General features: G+C 59.5%; 1 protein-coding gene across 2 annotated transcripts in view; it reads left to right on the forward strand.

Moving 5' to 3' along the window:
* The window catches only part of SCUBE1 (signal peptide, CUB domain and EGF like domain containing 1), a 140,834-nt gene that overhangs the window by 82,323 nt on the left and 35,985 nt on the right, over positions 1 to 22,526 (forward strand). For both annotated transcript variants that reach the window (XM_058568188.1, XM_058568189.1), the window contains one exon: positions 17,505 to 17,621. In XM_058568188.1, the coding sequence (XP_058424171.1) occupies positions 17,505 to 17,621 (117 nt within the window). The remainder of the gene's footprint in view (positions 1 to 17,504; positions 17,622 to 22,526) is intronic.

The raw sequence follows: 22,526 nt of genomic DNA on the forward strand, positions 1-22,526 counted from the left end.
TGTGCAGTCACGGGTGCCATGTGTGAGTGTCCAGATGTGAACTCACCTTTTCCTTTTTAAAGTTTTTACCCTTCATCAAACACGTGTGTTTCTTTGTTTGTGTGTTTGTAGCAGAGAACCAGAGCCGTGTCAGGTGGCCTCTGCGTGTTGCTGTAAGCCTCCTCCGCTTGCAGTAACGCCCACACTGGCAATCAGGGCCCCGGGATCAGCAAAGCCACACTGAGACACAGAAGCAAAGAAGGGCTTTAGCATAGGCCAGGAATGCAGGCAGCACAGTCCTTACCCGTCTGCTCGCCTAGGAGAGAAGCCACATCCAGGGAAAAGAGGCACATATAGCTCCAGGGCTGGGAGATCTCAGGGGCGTCCATTCCCTCTGCTCACTCTAAGTTGAAATCTGCTACCCAGAGAGGCAGAGACTGGTTAAGGTCATCTAGCGTGCCCAGGGAAAAGCAGGACTCACTCAGCCCCTTCTGGCCCCAAGGCTCCCCAACTCCGTGAATGACCTCGGCCTGAGCTCACTGGGCTGGGAGCTTTGGCCCACTTTTCCATGGTTCCCCCTCAGGCACCTGCTTGCCTTGAGGGGTCCGTGTGAGGTTGGCTGTGCTCTGAGCACTGCTCCCGGGCTGGATCCAGACTCTAGGGAGGCTCGCCCGGAAACACCTGGTGCTGTTCAGGGGGCTCGGGAGGCCTGCTGGTGTGGCTGATCCTGGGCAGTGTGGGGGGAAAGGAAGGAGGAGAAAGTGTCTGTTCTGCACCTGCACTCAGGCTCAGAAAAGCAGGTGTGCCTCCTCTCTCATTTATTCTTCTGTCCCTCAGTCAGGTCCATAGTTCTGGGGTTGCCGGCCCCTGGGTGGCACCAGCTGCCCGGGCCTCTGGAGCACAGCTGTAGGGTCGCCTGGGAAGGTCACGACCTTCTTTGTGGCACTCTGATAGCTCACACCAGCCTTGGGAGCTGAGGGGCCAGACAGTGAGTCTCCCGCATCTCAGAGGAGGAAAGTGGGGCTCATTGGCGTGCCCTGGCTTGCCTGAGGTGACACAATACCCTGCATAGCTGAGCTTAGCCCAGAGGTCGTGGTCATGTGTGCCATCTTAAGTGTTGGGGTCACAGGACCATGGAGGTCAGAGCCTGAAGGTCCCAGAGAGGTCACCTAGTTTCGTGGTCCTCACGTGGACCTCAAAGGGGCCCCAGCATCTAGAGGAGGGAGGGCTAAGTGGGGCCTTGAGAGGGATGTGGCCTTGCGTGCTGGGGAGTAGGGTTGAGGCCCGCCCTTCCCAGTGGGATTGTGAAGAGCAAAGGAGTCACGGGCTGGCTGACGGTGCTCTATGAACCCTCTAGTCCACGCTGGACCAGACAGACGTAGCCCTGTTTCTCAGATGAGAACACTAAGGGCCAGAGAGGCAAGAGGATTCACTCTGGTCACACAGGCAGACAGGACGAGCTCAGGCTGGAAGGCCGCTCTCCCAAGTTCTCTGGACAAGGCTGTCTCATTGACTTCGGCTGTCTGGGTTGGCCTGGGAAGGGCTAGAAATGGCTGAGGGGTGAGCCTGGAAGCCCCAGCAAGCAGGCATGTCCACTCCCCTCTAGGAAAGTGTGAGTCAGCACTGTGCACTTTCTGGAAAGGTGGCTGGAGGTGGGGAGTGGGAACCTAAGAGTTACCGGTGCTCGGAGGCCACAGTGAGGCCCAAGAGGGCCCAGGCCCCTCGGCCTCGCTTACTAGGAGAGGTAGGCGCTGCTGCCCGAGGCCAGAGCTCCAGAGCAGGGCAGGACCAAGAACTGGATGGTGGCCGAAGAGGGCTGAACTGAGTTGGCATCAGGCAGGTGGGTGGCAGAGGGGTGCGTAGGTGGAGAGAAGGGCCGCTGCACTTGCTTTTCCTCATTCCAGTTGGTGGGTAATGGCCCAGAGCCAGATCCTGGCGTGGGGCTGGGAGGTGAGGAGGGAGGATCCGAGAATACAGGTACCCTCACCCCAGGTTTGGGAGGGCAAGTTGGGGGGCTGGATGTGGAGACTCTGTGCCAGGCATCGGGAGGGCCAAGGATGAGGGTGATGTGTGGCCCCCTGCACTCCCACCTTTCTGATTATAGAAATCCCCCACCCCACCCCCTTAGAGCCTGTCCTGCCCCACAGACAGAGGAGACCTCTCCTCCTCTGGTCGCCCTACAGTGCTTACAACAAGCAGACAAGGGCCAACAGCCAAGGCCCCACGCCCAGAACTTGGTAACCATCCTCAGAGGCTTCCGTGAAAGGCACTATCTAGAGCACAGGGAGCCCTTCCTCAGGAGCTCATCATTCTTAATACTTGTCTCCTCTGAGAGCAGCCCATGTGGTACAGACTTAGGATCCTACTGGACTTCAAGCCCTAACCAGTAGCCTCCAGTGAGGCATGGCTTCTCCCAAGCTATATTAATAGAGGCAAGGAATGGAGAATGAAGGAGGTGACCGTCCCCATTCTGCCCTGTGCTGGTCAGAGCACACCTGGGGCACCACATTCAGAGCCCCCCCCACCCCCCTCACCCCCCACCCCACCCCCCCGCACAGAGAGAGCGGCCTAGATGGTGAGGGGTATCAGTTGGGTCAACATCATTGGCCTGTGGAAGGGAGCACAGGCAGTTTATCCCAGTGGATCCTGGGACTGGTGGGCCTCTTGAGCCCTGTTTTGGGTCCTGGGAGGGGCCAGGGGTAGATCAGGCAGAGGAGGAAGGGCCTTGTTCCTCGGCCCCAGAGCAGAAGAGGAAGGTGAGACACTGGAGTTCCACAGCAAAGTCAGACCCTGGGCCGCCCTGCTCCAGAGTCTGTGCCCTTGGCACTGCGCTGGCCAGCTCCCCGTGAGAGGCCGGAGATAAGTGACTATTGTGAGAGGAGGCTGGGCGGCCGGAATGCCCAGAATGGTCTAATGTGAACAGTACCCGTGTAGACATGGACAGGGGTCTGCCAGAGAAGGGCGTGTGTGCTGCAGTCACCTGGTGGCTGAGGTGGCCTGGCTGGTGTCTTCCAGTCCTGAGATGCCCATTGTCCCCTGTGTCAACGGGCTTGTTTTCAGGGTGGGCAGGAAAGGGCTGAGAGGACTGCCTTTGCTCTCCAGAGGGGAGTGGGCCCAGGCAGCTCTTGCCAGCCCCAAGGCCCCGTGAGCCATGCCCATTGCCACTCTCCATGGTGACCACACCTCAGCAGCAGGCTGGTCCTGCGGGCTCAGGGTGAGACCCCTTCTCTGTGTCTCAGAGAGGGTAGGGGGCCTCCTCGCCACAGGATTCGTGCTTCAATTTACCTTCCCCCACATGGAGATGGGGAAGTTAGGTTTTCTATGCTCTTATAGGCAGTTTGACTAAGCATTATTTCAGAAATACTTTGTGCCCAGACTGTAAAGGTCACAGGTCCCTTAGATGTCTGCAAGCAGCCTCACTCTTAACACGGCCAGGAGCCAGGACATAAGCAAAAAACAGGACACAAGATGTGTGAGCTAAAATCTGGGCCCTTGACCCTCATTTGAGCCTCTCAGCTCCTTTCCTGGAACCTGCCCATTCTTGGTTTACCCAAGAGCTTGCATTTGGTTACAAGGTCCCCGAGTTTGGAAACATGACCACAAGTGCTGACTGAAATCCTGCAGTGTCACCTCCGCTAATTATGGCCCTGGCTGCTTTCCTCTGGCGCCCGGAGGCTCCATCCCGGGTGGCATGGGGAAGTAGAAAAGGCTGTCTCTGTTAGAAACCACAGGGAGGACCCCGGGCTCTGAGGGGTGAGGTGATCACTCAAGCACTCGAGCCCTGCGCCGGTCCGGAGGCTGCAGTGGGGATTCTGGCTCGAAGGGGAAGGAGAAGGGGAAGGGAAGGGGAGGGGGCCGCAGAGGTCGGGAGCTGCAGGCGGTAAGACAGTAGTTGTCAGTCTAGAGTGTAGGCAGAATAGAAACCTCCAGAGAGCTGGGGGGTGCTCTGCAGCACCTCGGCCTGGGGCCGTTTGGGGTGGAATGGCCCCGCCGCACCCTTGGGGTCTCAGCAGCAGCCAGTAATTGCTGTTTATAGTCACCGCCCATCACTGAGCACAGGCTAAGAACAGGCAGTTTTGCTTACTTTAAAGAGGCCTCAAAATATGTCATCGATTTTAGATCCCCATTAAAATCAGTTAAAATGTTTAGATTTGAGGGTTGGAGTGATCTATTTCAGTTATCTGGCTGATGTACGTATCTGAAACATCTGAGTACCCAGCTCAGTTTACCCCAGGCCCCCTGGGGTAGAAGAGCAAGGCTGAAGAGACACCATGAGGCACACTTGTCAACTCCAGGTCTGAAGTCAGTTCCTTTCCCACAAGTATACTGAGGGTAGATGCTGTATTCTTTCCTGTTGCTGCTATTAACAAGTTACCACAATATTAGTGCCTTAAAGCAACACAAAGGTATTATGTTCTGTGGGTCAGAAGTTTGCCTTGGGGCTCACTGGACTAAAGGTGTCAGCAAGGGCTGCGTTCTTTCTGAAGGCTCCATGGGTGAATCCATTTCCTTGCCTTTTCCAGCTTCTAGAGGCACCCACGTTCCTTGGCTCGTGGCCCTTTTTCCGTCTTCAAAGCCAGCAGCGTGCGTCTCTCTGACCCTGCTTCCATCACCACGTCTCTTTCTCTGACCCCCTTCTTCCACTTTTAAGGACCCTTGTGACCACGTTCGGCCCACTCAGATAATCCAGGATAATCTCCCATCTCACAGTTCTTAATTTATCCAATCTGCGAAGTTCCTTTTGCCACACAGGGTCACAGGGGATTAAGACCTGGACATTTTAGGGGCTGCTATTCTGCCGACCACAGATGGTTCAAACTTGGGCTGGAGGAACCTGCCAGGTCACCCGGCTTGTGTGAGCTCCACTGAGGCAGAGCCCACCTCTGCCCTCTTCGCTAGCTTATCCCCAGGACCAACGATGTCCTAGCACAGGACAGGGGCTGGAAGTGTGGGACGCACTTGACGCTGGACTGGACAGTGTAGGAAGCCCCGCCCCCACCCCCTTCACTGGGGCTTCCAGCCCCTGCTGTCCCCCAGCCGTGAGCACCCCAGCTTCCTCAGGGTCTCAGTGAACTGCAGCCCACTCCCTCTGGTGGACTCTTCCTCCTCAGCGATGTGGTGACACCACTTGACAGTTTGCAAGTGCTTTCCAGTCAGCCCTCTGCAAAATGAGTCTTTCCACAGCCCTGTCAGGCAGCCGTCCCCACTTACAGAGGAAGAAGTGAGGCCCTGAAAAGGGCAGAGACGCACCCCAGGCCGTGTGGTCAGTGAGCCACGGCCAGGCTACGGCCGAGGCCTGCGACCTCCCAGTCCAGGGCCCTGAGTCAGGAGTAGGGCGGCCCTGAGGTCAGCGTAGGGCTCAGATATGAAGGCTCAGCAGCCATTCCGGGTGGCCTCTTCCCTCCTGGAGGTACTAGACAGCAGACAGCCCATTCCAAGGGTCCCCCTGCATCTGACAGAGCAGGGCTCCAGGCCCAGGGACCACAGTTAACCAGTAGCCCCAGCTTCCTCTGGGCTTGGCACTGTTCCCAGCCTGCACTCACATCACAGCCACCCTGAGAGTGGTGCTGAAGTCATTCCCATTTTACAGAAGAGGAAACAGGCACAGAAAGATAGCTAGGAATTCCTCTCCCTGCACTCCCACAGCTGGCACCTGCCATCTCCCTGCACCACTCGTCCTCTGAGCCCAGGTTTCCCTTCTCGAGAACGGGTGTGACCCGTTCACTGGCTGGGCTCAGAGGAAGGGGATGTGAGGGAAAGGAGAACGTGCCGTGACACACGTGCCCGGGCCTGGCACACAGGACAGGGCTCAGGAAGGGGAAGCCGTTGAGAGAGTTCCGGAAAGTGGTAGAGGGGCTGGGACCTGGAGGGCAAGGAAGAACAGGGAGAACGGGGCGATTACGGTAGTAATGGTAGTAATGCCCCATTTGGTGGCGCAGACTGAGACCCACGCTGCCCCTGCCTCATTTGACCACAAGGCCACACTGAGAGGCCCGACCATTGTCATTTCTCCCCTCACACACACACCCCTTCTCCCTCAGCTCCTGGCTCCTCGGGCCACCCAGGGGCCGCCCACCTGCCACCTCTTTTCTGTAGCCACCGTCTCCAGGGTTTCACCAACCTGTGTCCCAGGCCACCTTCCCACCCCCCTAGTTCCAGACCCACACATACAGTCACCTCCTGGAAGGCACCCTTCACCTGTCCCTTGGGCCCTGCACACACGGCCTCTCCCAGGCATCCTGCCTCAGTGGGTCATGCCACCCACCACTCTACCCAGGTGCCATCTTGGACAGTTATACCTGGCAAAGGCCTATCCAGACCTAACTGGACCTTCCCTGCCCCTCCCATCCCCACCACTCACCCCTTCTCTATCAGCACACTGTTTTGTCACAAACCTGGAACCCCCTGACTGGGAGCAGAAGCCAAGGCTGTGCCAGCTCTCATGGCCCCTCGAGGCACAGCACAGGGCCTTGCCCAGGGCAGGAGAACAGGGAAGGCTGGTTGGCTCAGAGCATGGATGAAGGCTTCCTGGAGGAGGTGCCTAGGGATGGGTGGGGTCTCACTACTCGCTCTTCGCACACGCAGGTGTGCAGGTGTCCAGGTGTCCAGCTGGGAGCGAAAGGGCAGGCCCCAGAGCCTGGATGAGCCTGGCAGTGGGAGGGGGGCTCAGAGAAGTCTAAGACAAGGGAGGTGTGACACGGGGCAGTTCCCCAGGCCAGGCGCTCAGCAGGAGGCCCGGCCGGAGGGAAAGAATGGACGGACCTTGGGGCCTGGGCAGACACAGCCCTTGCTGCCCACAGGGCTGAGCTCCAGGCACTGGCGCTCGTTCAGGAAGAACCAGGGTAGTTAGGTTTCACCCCTGTCGCTGAACTGGTCCCAGCCGTGGCGGGTCTCTGGTCAGCTGGGGCCCCTGGCTAAGGCCCTGAGCTCCTGCCCTCAGTCAGTCACACACATACTCTCTCCCTCTCCCTCCCCCTGCCCCTCTCCCTCTCCCTCTCACGCACACACACACAACACACGCACACTGCAGGCTGGTGGAAGGAGGGGGGTCATGGTGACACGGCTATGTTGTGGGGTAGAGTGTGGATGGAGGCAGGGTGCCAGGCAGGCCTTATTAGAGAAGAAGAGGGGCAGGACATTGGCTGGCCCCAGATGGGGAAACTGAGGCTTAGAGAGGCTGTGACCCGCCCACAGCCACCCTATGAGTTGGGCAGAACCAGAGCTCCTGGCGCCTGGGCCCTGGCACTTTTGAGGACCAAGCCTGGCTGGAGGCAGTGGTCCAGCCCCTGCCCTGAGAGGCCCAGAGCACTCACCTTAAGTCTCTTGGCTTCTTTTGGAGCCTGAGGCCTGTAGCTTTCCCCTCTCTTTGGGCCTCGGGTGAAATTTAAGTCTGACTCCAGCCAGTCTGTAGGCCTATCCCATAAAGTGTAAAAGCCAAGGGAGACTTCACCTCCGTGGGCACAGCTAACATAGGGCGTGCTTCTGAATGCCACTTTCTCGGCCCCAGAATTGAGGGTAGGGGCAAAGGCAGGGTACTGGGAACTAGGGACGTGGCCTGCCCCTTACAGACGGGTCAGGGTGGGCATGCCCTCCCCAGGCCCTGGGGTGGTTCTGTGTGGTAGGACTACAGATGGGGAGGAGGCCTCTGCTGCTGTACAAGCCGTGGCGTCAGGGAGAACCTACCAGGAAGTGCGGCTGAAGCCCAGTTGTTGGGTTTAGAGAACTTGCAGGGGACCAGGGTTTAGGAGGGTGGTGTCCAGCAGAACCCTGAGGGCTGAAGCCAGCGTGGCACAGATAGGTTGGTGACAGTGCAGCTGGAGGCCAGAGGGTGGGGGGGACCATGGAATGGTGTGACAGAGAGGTCATGTGGCCAGAGGGGCGCATGGGGATGACCCCTGAGGACCTGGAGGGAGATAGTGCTGTCTCCATCTCCTGGCAGACTTGGCCCGGCCAGGGAGGTGAGGGGTTTAGCCAGAGTTCCACGGCTCTTCAGAGGCAGGTGTTTGTGGCTTCCTTGGGGAATCCACACTTGGACCAAGGGGCTGGGTGTAGGGGTCAGTGGGCATTGGGACACCTGGCCTCCCCTGCCATGTGCCCCTCGATGGCCTCGGTAAATCCCTTCCCCTCTCAGGGCTGTACAGTAGAAAAGCAGTGCCTAGTCCATCGGCCTCTGGGAGCTGTGACAGGGACCCGCTGGGACAGTGACACCCAGGCAAGCACTTCAGCGATCAGAGCGGCCTATAGAAGCATCAAAGGGTGATTCTCGGGTTTGCACAGATCTCAGGCTTTGGGTAAAATGCCCCCTGCTCTGTGGGGGGGCCGTCGCAAGCCTCCCCGTGACTCACGTCCCCGAGCCAGCACCAGGCTTCAGGGCCCGAGCAGCTCCCACGCGGTCAGCCCCTGCCTGCACCCAAGCAGAAGGTCCGCCTGCCCGGTGCCACAGCAGCTTTCCCAGCAACAGGGCGTGGCTGCTGCCCAGCCGCCCACTCAGGGTAACCGAGAGTGGAGGTGAGCCCCGCAGACGGTGGCCCTGCCCCACTGCTCTTCACACTCTGCCCCAGCCCCCTTGGGGGTGTGCACACTTGACCCCACGTGCTCCTTCTGGGCCTCTACCCTCGTCTAAGAGACCATGGTCCCCAGCCCCTCCCTGCCTCCAGCCCCTCCCTGTCCTGCCTTGACCTTTTCCTAGGTTCCTTGGCCCCTCACGATTTGGTCCCACTGGGTCTCAAAACCCTTCAGGATGTGACCTCAGTGACCCCTGCCTCCTAATCACCCCTCCCCCATGCCCACTTCCTGATGTTTTTGCTGGTTGTGGTCCCCTTGCCCTGCCACACTCAGGCTGGCGCTGGAGTGGTTACACTATCCACTGTAGACAAGAAGGGAAGGCACCCCAAAGAGCCCAGGGTATTTTTTTTTTCACCAGTACCATCTTTTGTTCAGCTGCTCTTTGGAGGAGCCCTGGTGTAGAGAAACAGATGAAACTGAACCAGTGCCTGGGTCATCCTGCCCACTGGTTCCCTCTCTCCCCACCCACCGGGAGGCAATGGCCAGCTCCTCCTTGCTGCTTGCCCCTCAAGCCCACCCTCACCTCCCTCAGGGCTTCTCTCTAGCAGACTCCAACCGAGGGCAGGCCAGGTGGTGGCTGCAGACCTGGTGCCGGCAGCTGGCTGTTGACTGAGGAGGAGCCAGAGCCCAGGGCTTCCTGCGGCGAGATTTCCTGGTCTGTCCCAAGGAAGCTGGGTGGTTTCAGGTTGCTCAGCCAGGCTAGGTCCTGGTTTTAAGCACTGTGCCTTTGTTCTTACAGCTGGGACACTTGAGTGGAGTTTTGCCAACAGTGACATCTCTTTCCAGTTTGTTGTCCCGGCCCAGGCTCTGGAGCCAGGCATGGGGTCTGTTCCTACGTCACCATGCCCAAGTCACCTCACCTCTCTGAGCCTCAGTTTTCTCTTTTGCAAAAAGGGGGTTGTAGTCTCTCCTCTGAAGCAGTTTAGATGATGCTTGCCGTGCGGCCCCGGCCATGTGTACACGTGAGGCGGGTGCTCTGTCACATTCCGTCCTTTCCTTCTTCTCCTTCCCCTGGCTGCTAGCATTTTCCCAGGGCACTCAGAATGCCAGTGAGGAATACCGCCTTGATGGCAGGTCCCAGGCAGTGAGGAAAGAAGCCCGGGCCTTCCTGACCTTGGTCGGGGCATAGGTGGGCTGATGCTGTAAGAACGGGGACCTGGAGAACCAGCAGGGTGAACAAGCACCTTTCAGAGGCTACCCAGGTGCCTGCAATCGGGACCCCTCCAGGAGGGCCGCCCAGCTCACAGGCCGGAGGGAAACAGGGCAGACGCAGGCTCCAAATGCCAGCCTCGCCCGGCTCGCCCCAGGCCCCAGCTCCAGGAAGTGACAGAGTAGGAGGGCAGCGGGGGATGCACCAGTGCTGAAGGCATCCCTGGAAGCGAAGAGGTCTGTGCACTGGCACTGAGCCCTCCCTCAGCCCCAGGCTGTCATCTAACCTGTCCTTCGCTGAGTCCCCAGGGCACCCATCAGGAGTCTGGAACAAGGCTTCCCCTCCGTTGAGCAGCCTCTGGGCTAAGTCTTTGTGTTCCTAGACATATTTAATGTTGCCAGCAACCTGCAAGGATGCTGTTCAGTGTTACAGATGAGGAAACTGAGGCTCAGAGAGGTGAGTGGCTGGCCCAGCGTCACACGTCCTGCTCTTCCCGCTACACCACGCCACGCTCCCTCCAGGGGAAGGTGGGCAGGTGATGGTCCTGGTGTGTGAGTGCCCGGAGAGCGTTAGCTGCTGTTGGTGGGCATTCTGGGGAGAAGGGTCTGACCCCCAGACCTCCCTGATCACACATGGCTGGAGGGGCAGCACAGTGCCGAGGAAGGGTCACCAGCCTGCCGAGCGAGCCTCCTGAGCCTTCTGTAGAACAGGCATAATGATCCCACCCCCCTCCCTCCTGAGGATTGCCTCAAACGAGCTCCCCTTTGTCTGCCCTCAGCCCCTCCACTTAATAGGCAGAGTAAAGGCAGGAGTCAGAGGCCACCGTGGCCCTGCTTCTGCCACCTGCTTTAATGTAAAACATCAGTCATCCTTCTGGGCAGACAGGCCATTCAAGATTCCTCAAACCAAACAAAGAACCCTCCCCAAGGTCTGCTCCTCTCACTCCTGGTGGGCCTCTTCTCTGCCCCCGGCCCCCCACCCCCGTTGCTGCAAACTGCAGGTCACCTGCCCTTAGGTCCGGAAGGGTTCTGTTCTGAGCACCAGGATGAAGATCCTGCCCACCAGGCAGGCCCATGAGAGTGTGTTGCCCTGCAATCGTAAACCGACCTGGTGCCTCTGGAAGACAGTTCCACTGACGAAGCCTTACCTCACAGCAGACTCCCTGAGTGGGGCCGAGTTCCCGCGTAGAGGGAGCCCGCAGCACAGTCTGGGCCCACAGGCCTGTAGCTTCTGCGCAGCTGGGCCAAAGTCGGCAGAGGGCCCAAGTGGGCCCACAGTGGCCCGGCTGTGTGCTACAGAGGCAGAGGCCGGGACCCACCGAGGCTGCCTCAAGGCCGCGCCGGCCCTTTGAGGAACGTGGGCCGAAGGGGTCCCTTGGCCTCAGACGTGACAGAATGCAGTACTGGGTGCCAAGCGGGGCCTTCCAAGGCCTCCTTTCCTACTTCCCCTCAGACCCGGGCTTGGGGACGCAGTCCTGAACTCCACAACCACCCCGCCCCCAGCTCCCTGCCTCCCTTCCCCCACAGTCCCTCCACACCCACTGTCCCATCACATCAGCCACCAACATGTCCCACAGGGCCCAGCTCCACTCAGAGGGCCAGACACCTCTGGGGCACGTTCATCCAGCGCCCCAGCCTAGTGGCGCGTCTCCACGTGTGGGTAAGAGCTACCCTCTGCAGACCACTCTCGGGAGTGGGCGTCTGCCCAGCCAAGGCAGAGCAGGGGGTTCTGGGCAGAGGAGAAGAAGCAGGGGCTCAGAGGCAGTGTGGTTGGGAGCAAGGTGCGCATTCGGCGAGCGAGGCTGAGCCCCCGCTCCCCACTCCCTGCTGAGTGGCTGGGGAAGCCACTCCTCTTATGTCAGCCTGACTCTCCTTACTTGTCAAAGGGACTTCCTGAAGAAGACCCACCTCACCGTGCTGGCACGGTGAGGGACACAGGCCCACGGACAGTGCTCACGACGGGCCACAGGGCGACCCAGAGGTCAGTGGGGCCAGCACATAGAGAAGGGGCAGTGAGGGAGATAGGGCCACTGTGTAAGGGCCTCACCAGGGAGCATGGCTTTTATCCCAAAGTGATGGGAGCCATGGAAGGCTCAGGAATCAGCTGAGGGAAGAGGGTCAGAGGTCAGAGGATCCACGGCTAGGCCAGGAGAACCGGTGGCTAACCACTGTTCACAGCTGGCTTCAGTTGATCCTAGTGGCAGATGGGCAGGCTGACCAGCCCTGACTGAGGCCTAGACAGGTGGCCGAAAGGGCTTGGGGCTGCTGCCACCACTAGGGTGAGGTCTTTGAGGGACAGGGCAGATATCTGGGCTGGCAGGGTCTCTGTGGGTCACTGGGCCTCTGGGTGTGGGACCAGACAGCTGTACTGTCAACAAGCCTCGGTGATTCCCAGGCACAGCACAGGTGGAAAAACCACAGCCCAGAGAGGGGAAGATCCTTTGCCCAAAGTCCCACAGCACATTCGGAGCTGTGTGTGGCACTCAGGCCTCCGGACCCACATGCAGTTCTCATCATGGGCACTCCCCCAGGGCCCCACTGGGCTGCAGCGTGCAGTGCTGCTCACTGATGCTCTTCCCAGCCCCAGATGCCCTCCTGCCTTCTCAGCCAGGTGAACCCCCTCGCCCTTCAGTCCACCCACCTCAGCTTCCACCTCGCCTTTCCAGCGCTCGTGACTCTGGCTGCTACTGGTAGATTCAGAGGTCCCCTGTGCTGTCAGGTTCGTTTCAGGCACCCCTCCGCCAGGCCTGGCATGGGACAGGGGCTCGGTCACTTCGTTTTATCTCATTCCTCATGGGCCTCCAGAGTCTTGTTCTTTCATCTGGTCATTCAGCAGAAATTGAGCCCCTCCGCTGTGCCAGTCCTGTGCTGGGCACTGGACCCCTGACACCAGGGACCCAGGGTCACTCTGACCCTGCCTGGAAAGTAAGTGGTCGTTGGGAAAGACCACCAGACAAATGAAAGCCCAGGGCCTGGGAGAGGCTGCAGGGCTCAGGAGAGCTCTCGAGGGGCCTCCTGAGTCATGAGGAATGCATGAAGCTGGGCCAGGGAGCCATCCTGTGGACCCCGTGGACCCCGTGCTTGGGTGTGATGGGGCAAGGGGTGGGAGGCAGGCCTAGACTCCTGGGAGAGAGGCAACGTCCAGGCCCTATTCTGTCTCCCTGATAAACCATTAACCCCTGAGGCCTGGCTCAGCGTCAGATTCATCTGTACCTCCTCTCTCGTGGCCACTCAGCACCGAGGAGTCGTTCCCAAATTGTTGGTTGGACAGAGGAGTGAACCTATCTGTGGCCCCGCTAGGCTGAGGCCTCCACAAGAGCAGAGACCGTCCGAGGCAGGTCTGCCCAGCGCAGAGGAGGAGCTCAGAAAATAATTGTCAAATGAATCAGCAACTGACTTTGGGTGTTAAGACTCCACATGCAGAGGTTCTAAGAAATGGCACAAAGAGTGAGCGTGTGGTCACAATTGTGACAGTTTACAAAGCACCATCACGTCCACGTTTTGTCTGGGCCTTGCAAGAGCTACGTGGCAAATATTACCATGTCCACATCGAATGTCAGGAAACTCAGACTCCGAGAAGTGAAGGGACTTGCCCGAGCTCCGGGGCCAGCGGATGGAACTGTTTTCTGACTCCGTAGCTCGTGCTGTGTCCAGCACTGTGACTGAGCCTGTCCTTCACGGGCCTTGCCGGACTTTGCCCCAGCTCTAGGGTGGTGCAGGCAGGCAACGCCAAGTCAAAGGGCATCCTGCCATCTGAGCCCCGTCCCTCTGTCCGAGCCCTGGCCGGGCTGCACAGAGGTCCAGTGGAGTGGCTGGCCTTTCCTGCTCAGCTTCTGCTCCACCTCTGTGTGTCCAGTGCCTCTCGCAGGGCCTGGCCCAAAGCAGAAATCCCCTAGGGAAAGACCGAAGACTGGCCTTTTAGCACATCTGGGGCTTTCTCACCTGCTGAAAATGGGTTCGCTCCCGGGCCCCTTCCACTTTAGACCCCCCAGCCCCATGCCTGGCCTTTGCCAGCCCAGCCCTATGGGGTAGGAGTTCTCCCCACTCACTGGGTGAGGAGGCCGGGCACCATGGGCGCCCATCTTTGCTTCCTCAGGCCACCAGCTCTGCCGCCCCACTGCAAACCGCCCCTGAGGAGCCCATGGAAGGCCTGGCTCTCTGGCCTGGTCTGGCTCACTCATCAGCCTGGAGTCCCATAGCCTTGGGTTCAAATATTGGCTCCTCCCAATAGCTGCGTGACCGAGGACATAGAGCCAGCTTCACAGGGGCATAGTCAAAGGGAGGACAGGGCTGTCTGGTTTCAGAATCTGAGTCAGTGGTGGCCTAATACCAGGCCTGGGTGGCCTCTGGTCTTGGGGAACAGAGAGGTGAGGCTGCTCTGAAGCACTCAGAGACGGGGGCGAGGGGGAGTGACCCAGGTTGATTGCCCCAGGGCACAGAGCCCCCTCAGCAGCTTCCAGTAGCCTCTGCTTGGAAACTCCCAGGGACAAGCTCCCAGTTCCACCCAGCAGCCTGTCCTGTAATCGTGGACTTCAGTCCCCAACACCCACGTAGCCCAGAGGACTGGGTAGACTTCATTGTCTCCCTTCCCGTATGTATCGCACTATACTGTGTCCATCTACTAATGTCAGAACCATGCACCCAAGGTGGGCACGGCAGGAACGACCAACCTGTGCTGTAGTGGGGTGCTGGGGGCCAGGCAGGTGCAAGGCCCCCAGCGAGGGCAGCACTGAGGACAGGCTGATGGCTGGTCGCTCACTGTGCTCACCCTCGCCCTCACCCAGCCCAGGGCCTGGCAGACAAGGCCCTCAGTGAGCATTGGCTCTCAGCGTTATCACGTGAGCCTGAAGGCACTGGCTACCCAGAGTGAGGCGGTGGTCTGGAGGAGAGGACGTTTGGCAGGCTGTGAAGGCACGTAGAACACTGGAGGCCTGGCCCGGAAGGGCAGCAGTAAGAGCGGGAGCAGAATTAGATGTTAAGGAGGTCACAGGACCAGGCCGAGTGAGTTGGGGAGGGGGCCTCCTGGGAGGCTGCCTTGGAGCAGATGGGGGTGGCGTTCATGGCACCAGGGAATAGTGGAAGAGGAGCCACGGGGAGGAGATGGAGAGTCAAGGGCATGCTTGGCTGTAAGGGCCCTGCGGCTGGGGCTGGCTGGAGATGGAGATTTGAGGCGGGTGCCACCAGCTCTGCCACTCACCAGCCACACAGCCCTGGGCAGATTCCGGGTGCTTGCGTCAGTTCCTCCCAGGGAGCTGGCAGCTGCGGGAGCCATCTCAGAGCTGCTGTGAGCGCGGGGGGCGTGAGGCTTGGAAGGCTGAGTGGGGCCTGACACAGGTGACCCATCATAACGAGGAGCTGTAGTGGTCAGCACCCAAGAACAGCCCACGGGACCCTCACTGAAAACCTGAAGTTTAGACACAGAACACTGCCTGGCGCAACACGGGGCACTGAAAGTGTGCATGGTGCGGGGAGCAGACTGCGCTGGCAGTCCAGAGAGCGAGTGGCCATCCAGGCTTGACCCCAATGGGCAGGTGGGGCCAGCAGGTGCCCGAGGCCCCATCAAGACCTCCAGAGACAGGAAGGGTCTACAAGACCCTTGGAGCCTGTCTGGCCAGGACCATTTCTCAGGGACCCAGCCCCCAGGGCCTGAGCCCCATCCCCACCACAAAAAGGCCCACTGTCATCCTGCTGTCACCAAGCAAGGCCACCCAGCTATGCCTCGGCTGAGCTCTGGGCGCCTGCTGCTGCCCCCTCCTCCCAAGTGTCCCCCCTCCCGCTTCTCCAAGGCCGGAGCCTAATTACCTGCACCTGGGAAACAGGTGCGCTCTCTGCCCGTCTCCAGAGAGGGGTTCTCCCACATGAAAGGCTGCAGAGGCACTTGGAAGTGTACATTGGCTCTTTGATTTGGGGGTTGGGGGCGGGATTTCCCTCTCTGGTCATAACCTCAGGAGAGGAAACGAACACTGGCTGAGTGACTACTGCATGCTGGGCCCCAGGCCAGGCGCCATTAGTTGAGGCATCTGTTTGATCTCCCTCAGCCCCAGGAGGGAAGGCTTGTTGTCCTCATCCGCTGGGTGTGGGTGCTATGGTCCAGCCCCGAGGGGTGGCCTGCCTGGGTTACTCATGAGTGACAGCCAGGATTCACACGTGGGCCTGCCTGCCTCCATTGCCCCAGTAGATGGTCCGGTGGGGAGACAGGCAGGCATGAGCAGGCCGTGTGCCAGTCAGAGCATGGCCCACGCTAACATGGAGGCCCACCTGCGTGAGTACAGGGCAGGGCAGGGGCCTTCCCTCTGCGTCTGGGGCTTGGGAGGCCCCTCGTGGAGGTGGTCTCTGAACTGGGCCTTGAACCATGAGCAGGCAGGAGGCCTCCCGGCTGCTGGACCAGCACACACAAGGGTGGGGAGCCTCACAGAAGCTGCCCACGCCCAGCTGGGGGCTAGGATTTGTGGAGACACACTGAGAGACAAGGAGTCAGGGGCGAGGAGGCTTGCCTCTCAGCAGTAGTTACGGCTCCCTCCATCATGGTGAAGACGTTAGCCTTGAGGAGAAGGGCTGGTGGCCCTCTGCAGCAGGCAGCCCCACCTTCAGGACACCCGCTACAGCCGCCCCGCAGAGGCACAGAGACACGCACTCACACACACAGAAGGGAAAACTGGGTTTCTCCCACTCACCCCCACAAGTTGAGGTTCAAAGGAAAGGCATCACGACTTTGGTCTAGTTAGCAGCAGGGACTCCTGGCAGCTGGGAGTATGTGTGCATTTAGTCATCCTGCCTTCATCCCTAGATCCTCCCAGAGAGAACCCAAGGCAGACACCACAGCAGGACAGACAGACAGAATAAGCCTGTTAGGAGGAACCTTCAGGGAAAAAGCCCACGGGGCCAGGCACCATGGGAAGCCAGGCTGGCAGGCAGGGCTTTCAGGTTATAAAAGATGGGGCCCTTGGCTCTCAGCTTCTTAGCAGCAAAGAGAAGAGGGAAGCCTGCTCAGGCACTATTCCCACAAGATCAAAGCAGGCCAGATGCTCAGGAAGAAACCCAGGGTGAGAGGCTCAGGGCCCAGGAACTGGCTCCTCCGTGTGCGGGCCACCTGCGCCCTGGTGACCTGGCTCTGCCAGCCCCTTCTCCAGGCCTGGGGAGGATCACTCTCACCACACGACGGGGTCAGCGACCTGGGTTAGGTCCAGCCATTCCAGCCCCTTTGAATTTGCAAAAGAGAAAAAAAGCACCAGACAAGCTTCAAGTGGACAAAAGCCAGACGCCTTTGGCTTCTCATTCAGTGAGAACAGATGTCGGGCTGAGAGCCTCATCAAGGTGATGGATGGTGTGCCGGCCTGGGAGCCTCCCCTCGCGACTCCATGGTCAAGGCCACCAGCCATTCTGTGCTGAGACGAGTTTGAGACCCCCAGTAACCGCAAATCTGGGTTTGGAGTCGGAGTCCAGGCAGGGCACGAGTTTAGGAATCTCCCTGGGCAGTTAAACACCAGCCAGGCCAATCTCAGCACTAGCCCCAAACAGTGCTGTTGACCCCATTGGCAGTAACCTTCACGCAAGCACAGCCCTGTGTAGTTTGCAGTTTTCCCCATCCATCATCATCACAGTGTATCCTCACCAGCAACGGCACAGGCATGTCGTCTTTCTCCCATTTTACAGATGGGGAGCCTGAGGCTCAGAGAAGCCCCACAGCTAGAGGGTATCAGAGCTAGAACTCGAACTCAGGCCCCCTGTCTCAAGAGATGCCCCCATGGATGGGGAAAGGTGGTGGCTTCTGTCAGAGGACACTGAGCGTTTCTGTCTCTTTCCCTCCTCAGAGACGTGTGCAGTAAATAACGGAGGCTGTGACCGGACGTGCAAGGACACGGCCACCGGCGTTCGATGCAGCTGCCCGGTTGGATTCACGCTGCAGCCCGATGGGAAGACATGCAAAGGTCAGGGCGGAGCCTCGTCAGCACGTGCCCACCTCCACTGGCCCAGCCCACGGTGGCGCGGACAGGAGCGGGGGCTGCGTGGTTGGGCTGCGTGTGGGCCCACGTGTGAGCACAGGGGCCAGGGTGGTCAGCAGTCACTGGCATTTCTGTTGGGAGGCCCAGAAGAGGGAGGGTCAGCACCAGTGCCCCTCAGCCGGCTTCAAGAGAACGCCGGTTCCAGTGTATATGGATGGGTTCCTGGGCAAAAAAACGGGGTTCTGATATCAAAGGATTTGGCTGCACACTGGGTTGAACAGGTGGAGGACTGCCTAGGCCTCAGTGAGTCACTGGGACTCCCCAAGAGAGGGGCGGCCCATTTCCTCACCCTCACCCTACTTGTCACATCACACCAGCTGGGGTGACAGCATGGCTCAGGGAAGCTTGGGAGTGCAGGTCTACTCCTATCGGGATGGGACTGTCTTCTTGTCACCATTAGAAAAATAAGGACAGTGTGTTCTTGTCACTTGTCACTGGAGGAGTGAAGTGGTGGGGATCTCAACTGAAGGATTAGGAGGCAGAGGAACCTCTGTTTGCAGTTAGAAGATAGGGACCGGGAGGACCTGAGGGTCCTTGCACTTGAGGGAAGCGCGGGAACGGTGGTCTGCCAGCTGCCGGAGGTGACGGAAGGTGGAGCTTTCTCCTCCCACTTGTTCCCTGACTCGCCCCACAGAGTTCCCCAGTGCTCTGGGGGTGCTCAGCGGCTTTGGGATCCCTCAGGAAACACGAAGCGAGGGGGGCTGGGGTTGTGAGCTCTAGAGACTAAAGGGGCCAGCCCTACAGCATGGGGGGACCCATCCAGGAGAGGCCTGCACGTGTTCCGGAACCCTCAGCAGCCATGGCCCTTGGGCAGGGGGTCAGGCCCAAACCCCAGAGCCCCCTGCGAAGGAGTGAGGGGCAGCCCCTCCTCCCACCCACCTGCTGGGCAGCGGGGCAGGGCTGGAAGGGGCGTGGAAGGGGAGAAGAGCTTGGACTTTCCAAGTCCAGTGGGTGAAAATATTGACACAGAGGCTTAGGATGATTTTAAATAGTCCGCGGTGGGCTTTTTTTAAGCCTGTAAAAATAGACAGCATATGACTTCTTCTTCCTGGCCACTTTGCTGGGAAGAACCTAGAGATTATTGACAGAAGTAACAGCTCTTCCGCTTGTTTATTTGAAAATAAAAGCCTTCTGTAGCCCCCTCTCGGCCTATTCAGAGCCAAGGTGCGTCCCAGGCCGGTGGGTGGTATCTGAGGCCTCGCCATGTGGACTCGGTGCCAGGAGGGCCAGCCAAGGCTCCCCGCAGCCCCAGCAGTGTCACAGCAGGCCTGGCCACCTGCCCATGGAGCCGGGACAGAAGAGGGTAGAATCAGGCCACTCTGCCTCCCTCCGAGGCTCAGCGCTGCCCCAGGACCAGGGGCAGGCGTGGCTCCATTCCCAAAGTGAGGCCAGGAGCTTGCCGCTGGGAGCCGAGCTGTCCGGGCCGGAAAGAGGCCTCAGCAGTCACATGGCCCAGGAGGAGCCCCTGAGGGGGCTCTGACTGCTGTCTACTGCCCATCCCTTGGTGGCCCAAGGGGCATCTGTCCCCACCTCATCCCTAGCTTGTGTCTGGGGAAAGGGAGGTGCTGAGGGGAGCTGTCCACACGGCCCCAGGCCCACCAGTCCAAGTCCCCCACCGTGTTTCTCTTGAAACAGTCAGGCCCTTTACTCCGGGATGCCCCTGCTTGGCCCTTTGCCTTTGGCCAGATCTCCTCACTCCCTCTGCCCGGGAGTCAGGACGGCGTCTCATTCACTCACGTGCTAGATGGGTTTGCTGGGCTCCACCTGTGTGCAGGTGCTGGGGAGACAGGTGAATGAAACACATTCTCTGTCCCTGGGGATCGTCCATCGAGTGCAGAAGACAGATATTCGTTTTTCAGAGTCACCGAGAGAAACGTGTATTACAGACTGCTTGGTGCTGGCTGGAAGTACAGTGCGGCGGGAGAGCGAGGCCAGGGCATGGGCTAGGGGTGGGAGGTCAGAGGGCAGAGGGAGGGGCCTTAATCAGGGCAGCATTTCCAGCAGCACGTGGCTGCTGTGCAGAGGCCTGGGGTTCAAGGACCCAAAGGCAGGCAGTGTGCCTGGGTCTGGGGAGATGCAGGGGAGCCAGGCCAGAAGGTGCAGGCAGGGTCTGTGGGCCTAGGGAGGGGGTGGCCCTTCATCCTTCACGCCTGGGTGAGGCCCCAAATGCTATTGGGCAGGGGCAGCACAGGACCAGGTTTTCATTTTGAGAAGATCCCTGGCTACTGCTTGGACAGGGGTCTCTGGGCAGGGTCTGGAAGAGCAGTGAGGTGGCTACTGCCGTCACCCAGGCTCCCGATGACAGTGGCTTGGGCCAGGCGGTTGCAGTGGAGGTGGAGAAAAGCAGTCTGGATATTGTCATAGATACTAGAATTTAAGGATCACAGGACTAGTCTAGAACTGCATAATACGAACATCGTAACATCTTCAAATCAGGACACCCTGCAAACCAAACGGTGACCTCCAGACCCCATGGTTGGTGTCTTAGAGCCTTGGGCTCATAGCCTGAGTTCCCCAGCTGGAGAGATGCAGGTCAAGGCCAGCCCTGCCGGGATTCCCGTTGAACTCGAGGCGTTGGCCCTGGCGGTTCAGCTCCTCAGTCAGCGTGCACACCCTGGTCTTGGCAAGGGCCCAGAGGAGGATATCAAAGGAGTGATTTCAAAGATTCACTGTTTTCTGGAAGCCAAAATGTCGATGTCAAGCAAGACCAATGGCTGGAGGGAAGAAGTAACAGAGGTCTCAGAAAATCCAGAGCTGAAAACCCGGGGCAGACATGGGAAAGTGGGGGTGTGTTGCCTAAAACACCTGGGCTGTTGGGGGGGTCTGGAGGATTTGTCCCAAGCCCTCGCTTTGTTTCACGTGTGAATAGTGCAGGGTCCAGTCTCGAGGCTCCCTGTTTGGTGCTGCACCCACCTGATATTGGGGAGTGGGCACCTTGCTAATTGGCCCTTCTGAGAGGAGAGGTCTGGGGCCTCAACTCCCTGAGCTGGAGCCTGGATTTCCTCAGAGACACCAGCCCCTCCTCCCAACACCTTCCAGAACAGTCTGGGAGAACCCCCACCCACTGCCTGTTTCCTCTCCTCCCTCGCCTGCCCTCTGTCCGGCCAGCCCAGCCCAGCAGCTTGCCTCCCCACTAGGCTGCTCCAGGACGATGCCAGCCCACTCCCCCATCTCTCCCTTTTTGGGTGGGAGCAGGAACAATTGTCCTTCTCTGCGTTGCTGTAGCCCACCCCTCGCCCTTCCCTCACACACGCACTGGTGCTGAACACTGGCTGATGCCTCTGAATGTTCCACTCATGGCCCAAGACCCCACCCTTCTCTCAGCCACCCCAACTCATTCGTTCACTCATTCGTTCATCCATGCATTCAGTGAGTGCTCCTGGGCAGTCACTCTGTGCAGGCCTCATGCTGGGCCCTGGGGCTCCAGGCAGGAGCCAGATTCCCAGTCTCTGTCTTGGAGACCCTCTTATTCCCTAAGGGCAGGTCCCATGACAAGGAAGCAGCTAACACTTGGAGAGATGTCCGAGAAGGCTTCCCTGTGGGGCAGTTACTCCCAGGGGCAGGGTGTGGTGGGGGCTGCACCAGGTTGGGGGCTAGAGTCAGGGCTGCCAATGCAGAAGCCAAGCTTATGGAAAGAGGAGAGCAAGGCAGCCAGGCCAGGCTGTGAAGGGAAGGGCCACCAGCCTCTGCAAAAGGGGCTAGACCTCTATCCTGGGACCCCAGGAGGCCACAGAAACCTTTTAAACGGGTAGGGGGCTGCTGGCTGCCTGGGGGCCCATGCAGTGGGAAAGGAGGGAGGTCTTAGAGGGGCAGGAAGTGGAGGGGGCAGAGGCTGCACCCCTGAAGCTCATCAGAATGAAGGTTGAGGGGCTGTGTGAGCCCAGCGCCCCCTCACTAGATCCTGGGCTGGAGCTGCGGGTGCCTCCCCGCCTCTGACCCCCAGGCAGTGGCCTCCACCAGCCGGGGCCTCAAGCAAACATGCCTCCCGCCGCTTGTCTGGTTGCTATGACAGCCCCTCAGCTGACGGGCCCAGATGGGGAAGGGGATGGGACTAGGGGCTCCAGAAGGCCTGCAGCGTTCCCGAGGAGGCCAGCCCCTTCTGCGCCTTCAGTCTCACCAGTGATGCTGTGAGAGGCACCTGTCAGCAGCCCCGTTTGCAGATGGGGAACCTGAGGCCCAGAGAGGCGCCTTTCCGTGCCCAGGATCACACAGCTGTCTGGGGCAGAGCTGAGATGGGCCTCGGATCTCCTGCCGGAGGCTTCCAGCTAGAAATTCCCCCGTCTTCCTGTAATCCCCGGGGAGGGATGGTGGAGATGCCCAAGCCTCTGCCCTGGACAGGCCCTCACCAGACTTGACGTCTGCTTCCTCAGAGGCCGCAGGGCCAGCGCGGTGCACCAGAGAAGGCCTGTCTCTGGAGACAGCTGGAACTGGCCTCCAACCCGGCTCCTGCACACGGCTGTGACTCCCCTGTACAGTGTGGGATCTGCTCCCCTAGTTGTTTTGAAGATCACATCAGACCTTGCCAGAAAGTGCTTGGCATGGTCGCCAGCACGAGGTGGTGCCCAGTAGGTGCAGTTACCACCAGAGGGTCCTCCTACTCCCTCTGAGGCATGGGATCACCCTACGGTAGCTTTGTTCCTGAAACACGGGCTTCAGAAGGCGTGCAGGGTTCCCAGTGCTGAGAAGTTGTATTTTCAGTGATCATTTCAGTGTGCGCCCATAGAGCCCTCCTGTGTGCAGAGAGAAGTCCCCCGGCCAACGAGTGGCAGAGCTGGGGGTCACAGCCAGGTCTAGGGAACCGCACACACCCCTGCTGCCTCCTTTAGTGGG

This window comes from Diceros bicornis, chromosome 25 (assembly GCF_020826845.1).
Source record: "Diceros bicornis minor isolate mBicDic1 chromosome 25, mDicBic1.mat.cur, whole genome shotgun sequence".
NCBI classification, from domain to species: Eukaryota; Metazoa; Chordata; class Mammalia; order Perissodactyla; family Rhinocerotidae; genus Diceros; species Diceros bicornis.